The 20,155-nt window shown below is 36.6% G+C and overlaps 1 protein-coding gene across 1 annotated transcript in view; it reads left to right on the forward strand.

Moving 5' to 3' along the window:
- CFAP54 (cilia and flagella associated protein 54) overlaps positions 1-20,155 on the forward strand; it is a 97,966-nt gene that overhangs the window by 25,870 nt on the left and 51,941 nt on the right. The window contains exons 19-29 of the mRNA XM_026053478.1: positions 83-160; positions 242-363; positions 3,745-3,918; positions 7,435-7,527; positions 9,980-10,165; positions 11,221-11,363; positions 12,764-12,911; positions 13,901-14,056; positions 15,354-15,476; positions 18,495-18,638; positions 19,868-19,964. Coding sequence (XP_025909263.1) covers positions 83-160; positions 242-363; positions 3,745-3,918; positions 7,435-7,527; positions 9,980-10,165; positions 11,221-11,363; positions 12,764-12,911; positions 13,901-14,056; positions 15,354-15,476; positions 18,495-18,638; positions 19,868-19,964 — 1,464 coding nt within the window. The remainder of the gene's footprint in view (positions 1-82; positions 161-241; positions 364-3,744; positions 3,919-7,434; positions 7,528-9,979; positions 10,166-11,220; positions 11,364-12,763; positions 12,912-13,900; positions 14,057-15,353; positions 15,477-18,494; positions 18,639-19,867; positions 19,965-20,155) is intronic.

Below are 20,155 nucleotides of genomic sequence, written 5' to 3' on the forward strand. Positions count from 1 at the left end.
ACAGAACTGCATATTAATCTTTCACTTTATTTTTTTAATAGCACTGTCAGAATGAATGACTCAGGATTTCCTTCCCACATAGGTGTTCAAAAGGATGACAGAAATCTGAAGTGCCACAGATCCCATGGGAAGAATATAAAAGATTGTCCTTATTTAACAGGTAATGCATATTAATTAATACTTTCAAATATAATATATGATTGCTAGAGTTTTATAAATATCTTCAAATATCTTTTTACAGAGGCAGTTATAATGAAAAAAATAAAAAAGAATAAATTATCCAAAGCAATCTTTTTGATGCAAAAGGCCTCACAGATGTTCCCTAGCGACTTAACCACCTCTTCTCAAAGGCATTTACTTGAGGTAATTAAAAAAAACACGGTAGAAATTCTTCATCATTATCAGTTTTTCATGTTCTATATAATTAAGACTTGTATTACTCCTCATAAAAAGAAGACAGTAGAAGAAAGTTGATGTACAATGAGTTTGCTCTTTGTAACTTCTGTTGCCAAACTTTCTCTGAAAAGTTTTGTTATGATGAAAGAATAAAAAAAGTTAAAACAAGGATAGACCATATTGCCAAGTTTTTGTGTATATGTACAGATAGCAGAAAACCTGAAAGGCATAGGTTTTTTTTTCTTTCTATATTTAATTGCCCAGACTTGAAGATATGGATGTATGCTGTGCAGATCATCATGCAGATTTTTCTTCTCCTCATCACAACCTGCTTTAATGTTCTTTTTTCAAGGTCTATAAATTGTATTAGATTATGTTGACTAGTGATGGTAAGATTGTTTTTATTTGATTACTATTAAATAGCTGAGAAATAGCTTAGAAATCATAAATTTTGCTCTTTATTGAGATTAGAAATAGAATCCTCATGAACTCATTCAAAATCTTCAAAATCAGTCAGTCTCTGTGCAGAGCTTAGCAACTTTTGTATCAGCAATTGTCTATTAAAATGGCCTCCTTATTAGTTTAGCACAAAATTTGTTTACAAATATACAAATACAAAAAGTCCACAAAAAGATAATGAAATCTCAAATTCTTGCTTTTTTAATATATGCAAAAATATTTATAACACTTAAAATATTAAGAAATTGCTAGAAAGTGTTGTTTTCTTTTAAGTACTGCAAATTTGGGTGCATGATAAATCATATATCCTTTATATTAGAAGGAATGCAAAAAGTATATCAGTAAGACATACACTAAAAATCTTTCCTGCATTCTTGTAAAATAGATGGCATTTATGAATATTAGATGTAGAGATGTGGTATTAAAGCTGTTCCAGTGGTCCCCAATGAAGATGTATAATCAAGTCCCAAGAACTATGTGGTTATCCCAGACACTGGAAAAGGCCTTATGCTGTCCTTCACCATATTTTTGTTTTGTGCATGTTTCAGAGAAAGTGAAGTAGAAGTATATCATACATTTGCAGCCCCTTGAAAAATACTAAAATTAACTTTATCTGGACAATCTTAGCATAACTTCTTAGTTATCTGTACTATATATACATTTTATTACTATCAATTAATTTTCCTCTTTGAGATGGACAGTGCCCACTTCATGAGCAGCAAATACATATTTTTTCATGCTTATATGTAGTTGACAAATTTTGTCTACAAATTTTATCACACCAAAAATGCAATATTTTGGTATTTTATTGTTGGAGAAATGTAAAAAAAATCATGTCTTATGTAGTAAGCTACTAGGCAGATATGGAACTTTCTGATTCATTTGTCTGTTTACTCGAATTAATTACCTGGTGCTTTACATTGTAATTGATTTCTCTTGCAGTTCTTTCTTTTTTTCCATCCTGCCCTATATGCCCAGTTTGAAATCCAAGTCTTTATAGAGTTGATTACACTGATGGTTCTTGTTGGACAACAGTAAAACTTAATTTATGTGATTAAGGTAATATCACCTGCAAAGTCTGTGGCAGAAGCAGGGATAAAATGTGGTTTGTCATAGTGACATTTGGCTTCTTCAGCCATAAGATTATTCTTTCTCTTCTTCCAGCACTGGCACATTCATTATCTTCCAAGTCCTGGAATTAATGAAGTATAGGTCATGCAGTTCCAGTTTCAGTCACAACACTATCCTTGTCCATCCCTAGAGCAGTTCTATCCTTGCACTAATAAGAAATATGTCATGGAGGAAAAATGAGGGTGTGATTCTTTAATTAAAAAAATGTATCATAATACAGTTCTCTATAAAGAGGTGTCTATTTTAAGGTAGCAGTGAAGTTCCTAATCACTGATGACAGAAGTTGTAAGGTTGCGTGGGGGTAAGAGACATCCCACACCTTGTGTTGTTTCTCATACTCTTCATTATATAGTTCCCATTAGGGTGGAGGCAGCCCAAAAAGTGGGATGAAGTGAGGGACTGTGCAATTGCATACCTGTATGATGTGGCTGTTAACTCTCAGTTCCCTATTTCACTACAAATCTATGATTAGGCTTTAATTATTTTTGGAGATGAGATACAAGGCTAAGGCAATTTTTGATTTGAACCAGCGTATCTATTTTTACAGCCTTATAAATGTATGTATGTGTTTTGCACATGGTATTAATGTTACTAAATTTGCGAGAATTGTCCATGTGAATGTTCATGTCTCATTCATTTCTCTCATGGGCATAAACAGTCCTCGTGCTGAAAATGTCCTCTCATTTGGGATGTAGCTTGCTATGAGGAAACATGGGATTGTTAAGGTTCTAAGATTCTAAGACTCTCGATGTATAACCAGTAAATTTGAGTTTCTTCAGTATATTCCTTAGACTCAGTTCAGACTAAGCTCTTGGTCCAGAGGACAGCTCCATGGAATTATAAGGTTTCAAGTGAAAAGCTTAAATGCAGGAAGACTTTGTGCCTCTCTTCCTCCAAAAGAATGTTTTCTTTCACAGCATCCTCAGTCTGTTTGTCACTGGGAGCTGGCCCTTTTAGCTTTGATTTGCTCTGGGGAACAGGCACAAGTAAAGAAATAAACATAAGGTCTTAATATGAAACTCCAAAGTTAAGTTTCTCCTTGAAGATGTAAGCAAGGTTCAGAAACCTATCAATTATTGGCCATTGGGTCTACTTATATCAAATAATATCTACTTATATCCCTGTCCGAATGACTGCAATAATAAATATAAGCAGGAGTCGTGTTTTGGGAAGACACTTATATGAACGGAGAAAGCCAACAGTTAAGAGTGTCAGTCAGATTTCAGTTCTCTCAGGCTAATTGAGGAAAGTGGCATAGCTCTACCTTTTCAGGCCTGCATTAGTTTTCTTTTTCTTTATTTTTGGAATTAATTATTTCTCTCTGTTTCTTCAATCCAGAAGATCAGTCTTCCTTCCCACTTCCACAACACCTTCAGAAATTCCATAGATTAGGTCTCTCTTCTCTCCTGATGAATTAGTCTCTTATGTCATGTTGGAGCTAATCCCAGGTCACCAAAAATTTCTAATCAACTTTAGTCATTCAGTCTTGTTTTGCTGGTTGGTTCTCCTGAACTTTGCAGTTCCTCAGCCCTACCTATTTTATATGCAGCTCTGCATTTCTCTTGTGAAATTTGCCTGCATATATAAGATTTATACAAAGTCCCATCGATTCTTATTTTAGCTGTTAATAATATATGAAAATCTATAAAAAGTTTTATGTATTGCAGTGATTTCTTTCTTACCAGTTCATTTAGAAAGTGATATATAAATACAAAATCTGTCCAATTCTTTTTAATTGTTTTTCTCTTTAAATCATAGGAAGTACTAACTTTAATCAAACAAGTTGAAGCTGAACAAAGCGCATTGTATCACAGTCTAAAAGAAGTTATGAACAGTAAGAAGAAAAGCAAAATTCCTCCTCCTCCTATATTACTTTCTAGATCTCATTGCTCCATGATATTTAAACCAGCCCCATTCTCTTCAGATGATCAGGTAATGTATTTTATAATAATTGCATAAGAAAATATGCAATTCCTACAAGAAAGAAGTCAAGGAAGAGGGGCAGGAGACCTATGTGAATGGTCAAGGAGCTCTTGAGAAAAAGAGAGAATACATCATGTGGAACAAGGGCCAGGCCACATGGGAAGAATGTAGGAACATTGTCAGAGAATGCAGGGATGCAATGAGGAAGTTCAAGGCAGTTAGAGTTAGCAGGGGATGTCGGAGAGAACAGGAAGGGCTTCTCTAGATATATCAGCAGGAAGAGAAAGACTAGGGAATATGTTATTCCCCTGCTGAATGGGGAAGATGCCGTGGTGACAGAGGATGCAGAGAAGTCAGTTACTAAATGCCTTCTTTGCTTCTGTCTTTACTTCTAAGGCTAGTCCCCATGAACTACAGAGCCCAGATATGAGAGAGCCAGGAGAGAGGAAGACTTTCCACTGGTCGAGGAGGATTGGGTTAGGGATTATTTAGGCAAACTGGACACCCATAAATCCATGGGCCTGGAGGAGATGCACCCAAGAGTGCTGAGGGAACTGGTGGGGGTTGTTGCTCAGGTGCTCTCCATCATCTTCAAGAGGTCCTGGAGAATGGGGGAGGTGGCGGAGGACTGGAAGAGAGCCAACGTCACTGCAATCTTCAAAAGAGCAAGAGGGAGGAGCTGGGAAACAACAGGCCGGTCAGCCTCACCTCCGTCCCTGGAAAGGTGATGGAGCAGCTCATCCTAGAGAGCATCTCCAGGCATGTCAAAGAGAAGAAGGTGCTTAGGAGTAGTCAGCATGGATTCACCAAGGGGAAGTCATGTTTGACAAACCTGATAGCCGTCTGCAATGGGATGACTGGATGGATGATGGAAAAGGCATGGATGTTGTCTAGCTTGACTTCACCAAGGCTTTTAACACAATTTCCCATAACATCCTCATAGGAAAGCTCCGGAAGTGTGGACTGGAAGCATGGACAGTGAGGTGGATTGAGAAATAGATGGATGGCAGAGCTCAGAGGGTTGTGATAGATGGGGCCGAGTCCAGTTGGAGGCCTGTGGCCAGTGGTGTCCCCCAGGGCTCAGTACTGGGCCTAGCGCTGTTCAACTTGTTCGTCATTGACTTTGATGAGGGCACTGAGTGCACCCTGAGCAAGTTTGTGGATGATACCAAGCTGGGTGGAGTGGCCGACACTCTGGAGGGCTGAACTGCCAATCAGAGGGACTGGACAGGCTGGAGAGTTGGGCAGAGATGAAGGAACTCATGAGGTTCAACAAGCACAAGTGCAGGGTCCTACACCTGGGGAGGAATAGCCCCAGGCATCAGTACAGATTAGGGCTTGACCTGCTGGAGAGCAGCTCCACGGAGAGGGACCTGGGAGTCCTGGCTGACAACAAATTAACCATGAGCCAGCAGTGTGCCCTCGTGGCCAAGAAGGCAAATGGGATCCTGGCTGAGGATCTGAGGACCTGAGGGGAGAATGTGATGAGAAAGGGACCAAGCTCTACTCGGTGGTGGCCAGTAATAGGACCAGTGTCAATGGACACAAGCTGAAACACAGGAAGTTCCTTCTCCTGGTGAGGAGGAACTTCTTTACTGTGAGGGTGACAGAGTCCTGGCACAGGCTGCCCAGGGAGGCTGTGGAGTCTTCTTCTCTGGAGATCTTCAAAACCTGCCTGGAAGCCACCCTATGCCACATTCTCTAGGTGTGACTGCTGGAGCAGGGGGGTTGGACTAGATGATCTCTAGAGGTCCCTTCCAACCTTAGCCATGCTGTGAGTCTGTGGGTCTGTGACTCTGTTAGATATATTTAATACATGGGAGAGCAAAAGTTGTTTGAGCAATGCTGTATCATCATAGTTTTCTCTGCCATTCCTGAGAAGATTGTTATCCAAACTTAATTAATTATCTGTTATATTATTATGTATCAGTGATGACTCACTGTTTTGATCTTCACATTTACCTGAAACTTCCTTTTCATACATGGTATTCTTTGGTGTTTTTCTCTTGTTTACCCTACCTACCAAAAGTTCATTCTCTTGGTTAAGAGCAGACCTAGCCCTAGTCTGCTACATCTTTAGAGATGAAAGGCTATGATTGCATCATGTGATGCAAAAATATACCTTGTATGTTCATGAATGGTTGAAGTAGTTCGACTCTGAATTCTGCATCTACCTTCTGCTGAACATCTGGTATCACAAAATCACTCAAACTGGAAGTATTCTCAGAAAAGGTTTCTAGCCAAAACTCCTGTTCAAAGCAGGTTGACTTTGAACCTGATCAAAGAGATCAGGTGAAATCAGATCAGGTTGCTCAGGGCTTTGTGCAGTTGGTTCTGAAAAACTTCCAGGGACGGAGATTAATGAAATAAAAAATATATGTTCTTTGAAGTCTATCAGTTTGCTTTTTTAGTAAATGTTCATTCATATTGCTCTATTCGGAACATTGCATATAACAGTTTGGACCGCTAGATGGTGAAATGTTATTATTGTTCTTATATTTTGTAGACAGATATCCTAGGAGGTTTTTTTTTTTAAGATGCACATAGCTGTAGAAACAATATAAAAGCTTTATTTTATGAGGAACTACTTAACTGAAAATAGATAAAATAAATACTTATGATTTAATCATAAGTAGATGTATGCACTTCTTGTAATAGAAATCAAAATAGTTGGCAAATTTACTAATTTTAAAATTATTCATCTGTTGTATTCTCTTGTATTTCAGCATTTGTTTCTAAACAGCTAATTGTGATTAAATGTAAGATAAATAATGTATATTACAAAGAGAAAAACAACTTTTCACCTGTTCAGAATTTTTAGATGTGGATAAATGACCTCATTTGCCCAACCTGATGTCTGTTTGAAGGTCTACTGAAAGTAAATTGACTTAGTACAGTTCCTAGTGGAAGAACTTTAACACAAGGAGAACTTAATTAGATGTATAACTTACTGAAATATGTGGGCCTAGTTTTGCAGAGAAGCAATCAGAATTATTTTTCATATTTGATCTGCCTGGCTACTGATCCAGGAATGTTTGCTTACATTCTTACTTGCTTAAAGATACTGAAAAATGTGAATAAGAAAGTCAATGAGATTGTCTGTATCGTTAAAAATCTATTGATATCAATAGAATTAAGATCATTGCTTGTTTAGAAAATATTTCTAGACACATGTCTACCTTTCTGTTACCTGCTTTTAAGGATTTATCCTCATGTAATCTGCTGAATCAGATCAAATAAAGGCTCAAGATGACTTTAATTCTCTAGGATAATCTATATATAATCTATAAGGTCTATGATTTGGAATATGGTTGATCTATATTGACAGGATAATGGAGAAACATCAGCTTTTATTGCCTTTGTAGCATACCTGGTTTCTGGCAAAATTTGTTAATCCATTTTCTATTGCATTTAGGCTAGTAATTGTTATAACATAAATTTTGCTATTATCCTTTGCAAAAAAAAAATACATTAGGCAAAAATAGAAAATGATATATATCAACTCATTATGTTTTTTCTTTTAAGGTTTCATGGTACAGTATTTTGGGCTGTGTAGCAACAGGAAGTAATATGAAAGTAAGGTTAAATAACAATAAACTTCCAAATGCAGGAGAAGAGGTAAGACAGAGACAAAATTGATACAGATCATTTTCTCTTCCTAAAAGACTCTGTAACTACATGGATACATCCGATATCTTTCCCGTCTTCTTTTAATCAGGGAACTGGCCAAGCCTTTGACGAATCTCTTGATCATTATTTGAAGTTCTGCTAGGTTGAAAGCATACAGTGTTCCGGGAGCCTTTTTTGAATAATGGTTTGAATGCTTTAATGACTTCATGTCAAAGAATACTCTGTCCCTTTTGTTATAACTCTGTTTTCTTGAAAGGCTTCTAAAAAATGCAAAGTCAAAGAGAAGGATGTGATGTATTACAGCTTGTGCCACAGTCACTATCTCTTTCCAGGATTCAGAAAAATAAATTCTGAAAAAAAAAAAATTATTATTTCTATTAGAATAATTGTGTAACTCCTATTAACTACTTCTTCTTAAGAAGACCTTGCCTTACTTCATTCTGGTATCATGATAATATCACTCCTTCAAAAATCTTCATGTTGTAGGTGTGATTGATTGTCTAGTCATTCTCCTCCACTTTCATGTGGTATGAATGGGCAAAGCATCATGACAGACATCTTTGATTTTTCATACCTGTTCATGTAACTACACTGGTGCTCTTTCTCTAACCTCTTGTACCGTATTTTGTCATTACAATTTGATGTTTACTTCTCTGATTTTGTTTTATATTAGGCTTACTTTTCTCTTTTGGCTTTTCTGTTTGGCTTACTCGTTGATGTTTCCACCATTCCTGACACAAACAGGCCTACACAGAGTTCTCCTTCTTTATCACTTAGGCACAGTCACTTAGTTGTTGCCATAGCATTATCAGGAGGAATATGTTTTATCCAAATGCTTTGTATGTTGACTTTTAGGAAAAGAAAAAAAACCTTCGACACTTCCTCCTGAGCAAGTGTCAGACCTGAGTGGTTTGTTTTTATTTTGAATGCTTCTTTATCTAATGGGCAGAAGATGGGTTCCAACTCATTGCAGGGAAGGTGTCTGGTTTGCATTGTCACAGAAGAATGATCTCAGCCTCTTCTTCCTCATGTTTCAATTTTTCCTGGCTCTGTGAGCTAACTCTGTTCTAATGCTGGTATTACTGTCTTTGGTGATCAAGAGGAAATCTTCTCTTTCATACTTCTTCCTTCTACCTTCTTGCCAAAAGGGAAGATGTATGAAAAGATATAGATAGCTACTGACAGTTAGGACTTAAGTGTTTTTCTTAGTATTCTCATTATCAAATTCATAAAATCAAACTTTCAGTGATGTATAGTGAGCTGATTTCTAATCCTGCTCCCTATGTGCTGTGTTTGCTGGAGACTCACCCCTGCTAGCTATTGTGTTTGTGAACTTGCCATAACACTGTGTTCATCCAAGCCACAGACTTAGTTCTGGCAGACACTACAGAGGCACAGACCTCAGGTTAACCATATGCCCCAGCAAAGCAGCTTCTGATTGCTTTAGGATATGCTTTTGAAGTCACTGATCTGCAAAGTGACTGATGAAAAATGATCTGCTTGCTCCATGGAAAAGGCTCGGAATTTTTGGTGATGGAGCAATCTATCAAAGTATCAGCATGCACAAAGCTTGCTCTAAAGAGATGCTATGGACTATGTGATGCTAATTCCTGGTATGGTTCAGACTTCAGCCCCAGCATTTGAAGGGATTTCTTTTGTGTAGATGGCTCCTTTTGAGGGCCAGGCAGACAGTATTTGTGTAAGAGCTCTGAATGCTCGTCATCCCACTTGCGTTGTCACTACAGTAAGATAATCTCATTTCTGATGCTGTGCCTCAACATTGTGTCAATTCTATATTTTTTCAAGATCCTAAAATTGTCCATTGTGTTAAGTTGTCCTGGTTATTGAATGGAAGGCAGAAAAATCTGTTAGGAGCGAGCCATGATGTTGAAGTATAGGTTGGCAAGTCCCTGAAGAAGAAATGGAAGGAGAATCTTCATAGTATATTGTCTATATAAATATTGACAGACTGCCCATTTCCCTTTTCAAAGTCCTGTTAGTGATGTTGGGAGAATGTGAAACATCCTATATCCATATCTGATACATCCATGTGGCTTATACAGAGGAGAGCCACCTGATCTTTCTTTGGAAGCCCAGTTGAAGGCTAGAATACCTCCAGCTCAAACTGGTGCTTACGGTGTGCAGGTGTTTATGGAAAAAATGTTTTGGAGAAACGCCAGGTACTGGTATTTAGCTTTCTTAAGATAAACCTAAGGGTTAGGTTTTCTCTTCAGTTATCTGTATTTTCAGTTGGTTTTCAGAGAAGACTTGTATTCTTTTTTTTTCTGTCATTTTCCTGTTTTATGAGCATTCTAAGCAGCATAATATGATATTAATCTAGGTTGTACTTTGATAGAAGATCTTTAAATAATTTAACAATAAAAATTTACTTTTTAAAATGTATAACATGCATATAACTGGAAAGTATTTTCATTGATAGATACCAGCTGATGGGAAAAGCTTCTTGGAAATACAAGGCCTTGATCCCAATGAAAAGTACATATTTGCAGTTGCCGCATATTCTTCTGATGGAAAACTTATTGGTGATGCTATTGGGGAAATGACCAAACCAATCCTTGCTTATCCACCTCTTTCTGCTGCTACTGTTCGAGCCTATCTAACTCAGGTAATCTAAGAATCTTAGGGAGTATAAATATACTCTGATTTATTTGTGTTCTCGCTGGCAGTTCAAAAACTTTTTTTGGTCAGAACTCAAGACTTCCTAACCAGGAAGCTTGATAAGCAGAGATTTTATCAAAATTTTATCATCACAAATGAAATACATGAGTAGCTGAAATAATTCTAAATTTAAAATGATTGGAAATTCCAAATAGTGGGAAAAATATCTCTTATCTAGTTTTCTTATCTCCATTTTGATTGCCCTGTTTGACAGTTTGCATTCAACTTTTAGTTTCTTCCTTTTTATCATTCATTTTTTCACTTTTGTAATGGAGGCCAAGAGCTGGAAATCATCTTTCTATTTATTAGAGTATGGAATGGAAAATGTGACTGAGTTTTCCAAGTCCCAAATCCAACCATTTTCTGTAGTGAGTTGTAGAAGACCACAACGACCTATAGTAACTTTCTATATTTTTAACAACAGAAAACTAAAAGAAATTGTGACATGGAGAAAAAGTGAAATCTTCTAGCCCCACAAATTGTAGGAAAGTATTAGAAGATTTCCCAAATCTGCCACAGTGAGAATCATCCTCATGAATGTGCTACTTGTGTGGCACCATTTGCATCCCATGATCCAGAGCAGCTGGTATTCTGCAGTATTAACAAAGATATTAACAAATGGATCTAGATGAAGTAACACATCTTTGCAAACTGCAGCATCATACCTTCTAAGAATTCCATATGGGACTGGTAGACTCGTGGTTAACAGTCGAGAGTATTTTGCATTCTCAGATGCTAATTCTGAAGGCAGACTAGTATTAGCAGAATCAAACTGCCACTACATATATTTTATTCAAATACGTCTCAGAATATTTTTACAGAAATTGGAGACTTCTGTGTTGCAGGAGGGGATTTTTAAATCCATCTTATTGTAATCACATTTACCTTTGTTATTTGAAGAACATGAAAATTCATTAGATTTATTTTGATTAGCAATTAATAAATATTAAAACATGAAATGTCATCATTTTTCTTTCAAAAAATTGCATGTTTTTTTTTCAGGTAGCCTACCAGACTGGCAATTATACATTAGCTCGAGAAGCATTTACACCAATATGGGATTATTTTGTTTCAGATTCTTCTCCACTGCCTGCCAATAAAGCTGTTATTTCTGCAAGCAGTAATTTAACTATATCTGAAAACAGGTAACTGGCAAACATAAAATTAAAATAATAATTAGTTACAGAGGTGTACATTTTATTTTAAGGAGCAGCACATTGTGAAATGTTATAAAAGTGTTATAAAAGTAGCAAAGGAATTTTTTGTTACTTATATAACTGCTAGCATATACCTTCCTAATTCTTTATGATGGCTGTTTTTGCTGTTGAAGTAATTGGGAAACATTTATAAAGGGGTCATTAATCCGGTATGAATGTGTTTTCATTTGCAAAATATGTAACATGCATACAAGTTGGTCAAGGATTTTGATAGTACCTACTCTAAGACCTGTGGGCATTTACAGGCAACATATGGACTGCTGTCATTCAGGCAGAGGATCACTAGTTACCCTGTTTCATGATGATGTGTTTTAATTTTATCCCTGGCCCGGGCAACAAAATAAGAATACAAATCCGGTTATTGTGACTCTTTTTTTGCACTTGTTTTTCATTAATCTTGTTTCTAATCAGTTCTTATTTTTAAATGCACAAAACTCTAGAGATAAGATTGAAATGAAGCAACTTTCAAAAGAATCAAAACAAGACCACAGATTTTGAATAGATGTGCAAAGGGTTCTAGTTGTTTTGTTTTTCCAGCACTTACATCCAAGCCGTACTTATATTAGAGTTCATATGGAAGATTCTCAATGCTGCAGTATCAGTATCAGAAAAACAATCAGTTTCAGATCTGCTGACTAATAGTTGAGAAATTACTTGGACCATCAAGCAAGTACATAGAACTCATAGAGACGGTAGAGGGAGCCACAGGGAAAGGAAAGCCCTTCTTTCCGACAGGAAGCTCTGTTGCTACCCTTGTGATGTGAACTATGTGCATGTATCTATTGATTTTTCATCTTGAGTTTCATTCTCTATTAGGGAGCACAGCTGAGGAGAAGCTCAACATTTGCTTTTTACATGTCCAAATTACAAGGTTGTTGCTATAATAAATACGAAAAAAAAGGACAAAATGGAATGCAAAACAACAGAATAATGCAGGCAGCTGAGAAAGATTCTTCTTAGACTTGTAAAGAACATGTTTTAAAAGAAGATACATGTAAAATAAATACTCTCTAACATCCCAAGTTTTAATAGAGGATTCAAAATAAGTGTCACTTGAGTTAAGTGAAACAGCTAAAGGAAGAGGTATCTTAGGTTAGTAGTAGGTGGACAGCAACCTGAAGTTACCTCACTTTTTTTATAGTTACCTCACTTATTTATAGTTTTTAAGTTAGAGTACATAGCCAGTTTGTTACATTTTACGTTTAAATCTCATTTCCTAGCTGTGTTTCCTTGGTGTTTTCAATTAAAGATTGCATTTTTCATTTCAAGAATGAGATGTCTGTGTGATCACTAACATTTTTACCATTCTTTTGCTTTCTATTTTGTAGACTATGTTTTGAGGCTTTATCTCAGACCTCTCCTATTGCCTTGCAACTCTTCCTGAGGAATATATTTGCTATTACTGATATAAATATTATGGAAAGAGCACTATTCTGTGATTCCATCTGTACCAATGAGATACTTTATGAGAAACAAGTATGTGTAGCTTAAAATATTTTATCAGATTTCATTTTACTTTTTAATCAGCTTTATTTCAACATCCCAAGGTGCAATATATTCATCCTTTTTGTAGATTACTTCATTTTCTGTTAAGGTTTCTGGTCTTCCTTTCTAAAATATTTTGTTATTTGCTTGCTACTTTTTATCTTGGAAGAAAACCAGTTTCTGGATCAGTCATACCCTCATTAATGTCCTAATCCAAAACCCACTGATTTAGCAGAAGCATTTTCCTTGATTTGAGCAGGAGGAATTGACATTTTAAGATGTATAATAATTGTCCTTTTGGTTGTGCTTGGATACAGATGGTATTTCTAAGCAAGATGTATGTTTTCATTAATATTGGAATTCTAATGGGATTTTGTGATTATAATACACTCAGCTTCTCTTGTTTCAAACTTTCTTACAAATAACAGCACGGTAAATTCATGGCACAAAAAAACTTTCTTTTTTGCTTTGGTAGTCAAGCCTTCATGACTGTATTATTCCAATCTGCTTTTGCTGAAAAACTTGTTTCACAGAAATGCGAATAGAATTAATGATTGCTCAGTTACTTCACTGTATCTCTTCACATGTTCAAGAACTGTTGCAGATAAACTGGAAGGGAAAGAAAGACATTTTTGTTCTCTGTTACTTACACTGAGAGGTAACCACGTAAAATTTCCTGTCTGCTCAGATCAAGATTGAAATCCAGGCCTTGTAGATGGATAAATTCAGAGGATAAAATGAGTTCAAAAGCAATGAACTTTACAATCATGAACTTCACAATCCTTTACAATCATGAGCAATGTTCCATTTGTTTATATACTTCTAACATATATCACGGAAACTCATTTCTAAACTCATACATTATTTGTTGCTTCCACAGCTTCTAAATTGCAAGAATGTCTTTCTGCTTTCACTCTAAGACGATTTTAAGCAATGGAATTTATATTTGAATCAAAATGTTTTTTTTTTTTCTTTTACAGGTTGATAGATTAGCAGAATGTAAAAGAATGATTGTGGCAATTGAACTTAGTAATTGGTTAAATGATCCAAACGGTGCCCTGCAGGCTGTTGTACAATGTTATGGTCTCCTTGCTCCAATTATTTATCACAAGATTTCTTCAGTAGCAGTAGTTCAGGTGAGAACACTTTAAGACACAAGACACAAGAGCAGTTTATGTGCAAATTCTGTGATTCTAGTGATTCCTCTCAGGAGGAGAGCCAGTCTGCTGGGCTTTGAGTTCTTAGGAGCTGCTGCAAGAAAACCCTTTAACGTTTTTGCGTATTCCCAATGCATATGTTCAATGTAAACAGCACACATTGTGCTCTCAAATTTGCTAACGTAAATCCATGGTATTGTTCGTGTCTTCAGGATGATTCATTGGAGTGTTTAAATTGTAGTAGAATCTGTGAGAGAACTTTTAGTTGTTTTCCATTTACAAATAGCAGTAACATGCTTTGGATTTTTTTTTTTCATTTACAGTTCTCTTTTCCTCCAGTTAAAGAGAAGGCAGCAGATAAATGTTCTGATAAGGCGCTCTTCAGTTTTCATGTATGAGCTCCTTACCAGAAGCAAACACCTTCTCTTTGAAAATTGAGAGTGCCTGAATCCCTTCTTGTCACTGCTCAAGTAGCATGCATGCTTTTTATTTTTGGCAAAAACATGCTTATCATCATGTTTATCATCATGATAAGCGTGCTTATCATAACCATGCTTATCATGAGATAGATTTGTCGAAGGACAACAAAAGCACGGGTGCTCTGTGAAGATGGAGGATCTGGGTGGGTAACTGACCATAGGCACAGGCACAGGCATGGACTGGGCACAGGCAATGCAGGGCACTTGCTGACTAGGGTCCATCAAGGGGTAAAGTCTGAAGCAGCAAGGGATGAAGCCCAAGACAGCCTAGAGTCAACGCTACAACACAGGTTTGTCTAATGGGTGCCTCCAGGAGACAGGCTACCTACAGCTTAAGTTGAAAGGAGAGACAAGAGGCAGGCCTGGAGACAGGGACACTTATTGCACAGCTCAGGTAGGGGCTGAAGGCCCAGGCTTGAGCTTAAATGGAGTTCCTGGGCAGAGGCTTCAGCAGGGGCTGAGCAGGGCAGTGAAGAGTTACCAGAGCACAGAGCCCTAAGAAATGCTTGACAGCAGAGACTATATTTACATCAAGTGACAATTTCTTGCTTCAGAGGGCTGTTATGTGCTACTAAAGGCACAGCCACTGGAAGTATCTTCCACGAAGCTGTGGATGAAATCTTGACACCATTAAATTAAATGGAAATCTTATTATTGGCTTTTGTAGAACTAACATTTCATCCTGTTATATTTCGAAGTGTTTTTAAAGTTTGCCGTCAAATGTAATACACTGTTACAGTGAGAGGTACAAACTTATAAGTGCATTCCAAACTTAGTTTTAACCTTTGTATTCACAGATCCTCATTAAGTGCTTGGCAGTCCTTCAAGAAGTTCCAAGTGCTACTTTGCAAAGAAAACACGCGGGATGTTATGAGAGTATCCAGCATATGATAGCTTGTACTTCATTTTATACAGCAAAGGTATTGTGTATCTTATTGTGCTTACAACTTGGTTTAAGATATAGTTTTTGTCATGAAGAAAAGGTCTTATAAGGTAGCCTTCAGAGTGGTATTTTATAGAAACATCCTTCTTAAATATCAAAGGTATGGAAATATTTATTAATATTTTTTGTGTTATTTTTGTCTTTTCTATAATAATGACTTCGACTTTTTAATAAAACAGAATTTTTGTTCAGAAAATTTTAATCATTAGCCAGTGACATTAGGTTTGTATCATTCTATGTGCTTTACATCTTATACCTTCTTCCAAATAAAACTACTTTAAATATAAAATATAACCTTAGAAATTCTATACAAAGAACTCATAGTGTAATTTTAATCAGATTAACATGTATGGTTTAAGGACATAAGGAAGAATGCGATGCATTTAAATATTATTTCCAGAGGTAGAGCCATGTTAGATTCAGAATTCATGTCCTTGTAAATGTATGACCTTGGAAAAAGCAGATTCTCTTTAACTTTGGACACCCCCAGCCAAGAGTCACTTCTGAAGCTGAGCTGCTGCTGCTGCTGCTGCTGCTGCTTTTAGGGATTCTCCTGGGTTGGCTGTTCCGTTGCCTCAGGCCTTGTAGAAGCTTCATCTCTGCATTTAGCTCACAAGCCCGTATCATCATCAAAAGTTCTGAGTGCTTTGCAAGACCCAGTTGACATTTTTCTAAAATATATAAAGATGAGTTTGTTTTCTCATGTGTTGTCAGGGTTTTTTTGGTATTAATCAGCTTTTCTTGTCTGTGAGGGCTGTGTGTGCAATGAGGGCTGCCTGCTGCCTAAGGGCTGGGAAGCCGCTGCAGATCCCAGTCAGCAGAGCAGCCGGCAGCCTCCACAGCCAGCGCTTGTCCATCTCCAAAGAGCAGGGCAAGCTTGGGAGAAGTAGCCAGGTTCAATCAAGAGTCCATGGCACCGGGCAAGTTTATGATGATGGGTCAGGTCCAAGGTCAAGACAGAAAGTCAGTCTCTAGGTCACAGTGAGGTGTGGTAAAGGTAAAGAGGGTCAGGCACTGTCCAGTGTTGGCTAGACAGGTTTATCATGAAGAGAAAGGTCTGAGATCAAGCCAGGAAGTCAGCCCATGTGGCAGGATCCAAATCAACAAGATTCATTGTCCGACAAGGGCCTGACTGTGGTAGAGGTGGGGGCCAAGACCCTAATGGTGTTGCTGCCATAAGGACTGGCAGTCCTGGGCTGATTTCAAAGGGGGCTTCTGTGCATGGATAGGGAGAAGCAGCAGATGAGACCGATCAGGACCAGCAAGGTGTGTCAGTGTAGTCAGGACTCTAACAGGCTGTCTTCCCTGGCTCTTGCAGTACAAATCATGGTGGCTGCCAGCTTCAGTGCTGTTGCCTCAGTTGCAAAGTGTTGACTGTAAATGTGGCACTAGGAAAATCCATTTTCTACTGTACTTGAATCATTACTCTTGTTCATCTCAGGAGAAACCTAACTTGTCAGCATTTCTGGAGCTTACCATGTTTTATCCAATTCAGATCTTCTTTTCCGAGTCCAAGACCAGAAAATGCACCAGATTAGAGATGTATTTGCATAAGGAACTCGCCATTGCATAAGTAATTCCAGATTCATTAACAAAGAGAAACAGTAATTTTATGGAAAAATAAGGTGTGTTTGATGTCCAGCAATGATTTTTGAGGGGGTAACCCATGAGGCTTTTGCAACCTGTCGTTGACAATGGAGGAAGTACTTGTTGGAGGAGATGCTTTTGGAAAAAGAGATATTTAAATCATCTTGTATCTTAATTTCCAAAATACCTTTCGTGCTTTGAGGCAATGGCTTTCTTTTTCTAGTGCTATTTGCAGTAGAACTAATCAATGAACTTATTATTTTCTGTTCAAGAATGAACATGACGGACCTAATCTTATTGATTCACTTTCCTTAATCTTGAAGGTGTCAAACAATGACAAATAGCTAGAGCTCAGGTGGCTTCTACCAGTTAAATTCTCTAGAATTTATAAAATGTATTTGGAAAAATATTTCATAGTCCTGAACATCATGATTAAAAAGAATATTCCTTTACAGATAAGTATCCCAGTGAAGATACTTTTATTAAGCTCATTTCACTGAAATCTGTTTTCAACATGTACAGTATTTCTTACAATCTTAAGCAACTGCATTAAGACAGATAGATTACAAGTATGTTCCTCAGATATTTGCTTGTGACAATTTCCTTACATCTCTTGTCAGTTCTAAGGTGTGTTTTTTTCCAAGTAAGATCGATAAATTTTCCTCCAAAATACCTTAATACTCTGCCTGCTTGTTGTTTGATTCCCCAGGTGAATGACTGTCTGCTCGTGTTGTTGATTTTATTCTCCTTTGACTTAGAATTTCAAAAGAATATCATACATTTGGTGAATTGCAAATTCTTATGATTAATCCATGGCGTATAGCTTTCTATAAAGTTAAATTCTGTCCACATACTGTATTTATCCTCAAGTAATCTGTACACATATTTTCTATCCCAAAGGCAGATAATCACAAAGATTTTCTAAATGAAGTTACCTTACACACTTTAAAAGTACTTCGTCCACTAGTGTTCTCTCTAAAGATAAAGCCACCTAAAAACACCCCCCCCTCAAAGTTAGTTCATAAATGTCATTTCCTTTCTCTAACACTGTTGAGAATTGCATATGTGCAGTCAATACCAGTGATGTAAATGAGGATCATTTGGGAACCCTTTGTATTCTTTGGTAGCAGTGCTGCATGAGGACAGGGAGTACGTCAATCACGGCAACATTTTTAGTCAAATCTTTTTACTCTCTGATAGTTAGGGTCTATGCTTAAGCAGCAGTAGAACGTTTCTATAGCCTGTAGGCCAGGTGTTTATTTTATTAATTGCAAATTAATTGTTGAGTAATTAACTTCTGTCTGTGGTATTAATAATTGTGATCCATTTTAGGAAATGTAATGATAATAATAATTAATCATTCTGTGCTCTGCAAAATGAAAATATTTAACAGGTGATTCTTTAACAGGTACTACGTTCATGGAAAGAATATGAACTGGCAGTAATTGTTGTTAACTACGGCAAAAAATTGCTGAGTTCCCTACAGTCAACTTCATTGTACCAGTCAGGAGCAACAAAAACTGAAGAAACATCCGCTAAGACAGACTTTGAAGTAATTACTCTGATTTTCACTTTCTCTTTTCTCTAAGTGCAGCATTGTACTAGCTTAAGGACCGTATTTATTAACTTTTTGTTCTAAGGTGATTTTATAGAATAAGAGTTCCCAAACTCAGGTATCTGAGAGGCCTCTGTGTAACTGTAGCCATGTTTTTAGGATGAGCTGCAGGTTAAAGTGGATCCAGGTTCCCATCTGGTTGAACTGGTTAGCAATATTCCAAGTCAGAGCCATGAGGATCTTGCAGATATCAATACCAGCGTCTCTAAGTGATTTACACATGTACTCTGCAGGAATACTCTATTGGACAGGAGATGAATTAAAGAATTGTACAAGAATCTCAGGAATATCCTTCTTAATATAGAAACATAACCTTTGCATTGTGCAACAGCTGCTTGAAACTGTTTTATAGTAGGAGAGTGATTTCTCTGAGATATTTAGTCCTCAGAGAGCTTATTATTAGGTTGAAAAGAGATGCAGTGGTAGTCTGTTGAGTTTCCTACAATGTAGAATCAGAGGAAAGATATTTTGCAAATGTTATGTTGTTTCTGCAGACTTTTCTATCTGTTTTTTTCTTGAAGCTGAGATAGATTGAAGAGAAGGGCAAAAGATCAATGACTTGAAAGGATTTCAGGAGTAGTATTTGTAGGATACTGATAACATACAGTAGAAATGACTTTTTTTAATAGCTGAGCTTTTGATGGCTTCTCCCAAGTTTATACCAAAGAAAGAAAAGGAGTATAAGATCATAGGAAAAATATTATTCTATATTAAACAATATGATTTTACTGAGCAGGGTTGATTGAGAATTATATTTTCACTAAAATGAAAAAATAGAAACTCTGTCTACTCTCCAGAGATTTTGTTTGTTGTAGAAAGTAAAATCTACAAAACATTTGTTTTTATGAAAACCAATGTATTTTGTCAGAGAAAAAAGCTGAAATATCTTTTTTGCTATACCAGTGGGAAAAAGTATTTAATGGCAAAGCAACCCTAATGACTCCATTGGAGATTGGTCAAAAATGAATTATGCTCAATTTTTTGATAAAAAAAGTTAAAAATGAACATAAATTTTAACTCAGTTGAAAACCAAAAACAGGACAATATCGATTAAATCGCTGCATTTAGAATTAGAATACTTGGAATCTAACCTGAGTCCTACTATTGACCTTCTGTTTTCAGTTAAATAAAAGCTAAGTTCTCATAATTAATCTTTGATGTTCCAGAACACTTCTGCAAAGATATCTCAGTTAGCTGCAATGGAAAAAGCAGCAGAAAATCTAAATGCACTTGAATCAAATCTACTTAAACTGACTAAACCCGGTGGGTGTAGTTTTAAAAACTTTATACCTTTTCTGATACAGTTTTCTGTGGTTTATCTGTAAAATTTATTTGCCTAAGAAAATAATTATATTAAATATATATTCCATCCTATAGCCAGCAAAATCACGATTTCATTATTCATCTTCTTTATCTGTGTATAATGACTTATATGTGTCTTTTTAGTCATTTCC

This window comes from Nothoprocta perdicaria, unplaced genomic scaffold (assembly GCF_003342845.1).
Source record: "Nothoprocta perdicaria isolate Ctin4 unplaced genomic scaffold, notPer1 scaffold_116, whole genome shotgun sequence".
Classification (NCBI taxonomy): domain Eukaryota; kingdom Metazoa; phylum Chordata; class Aves; order Tinamiformes; family Tinamidae; genus Nothoprocta; species Nothoprocta perdicaria.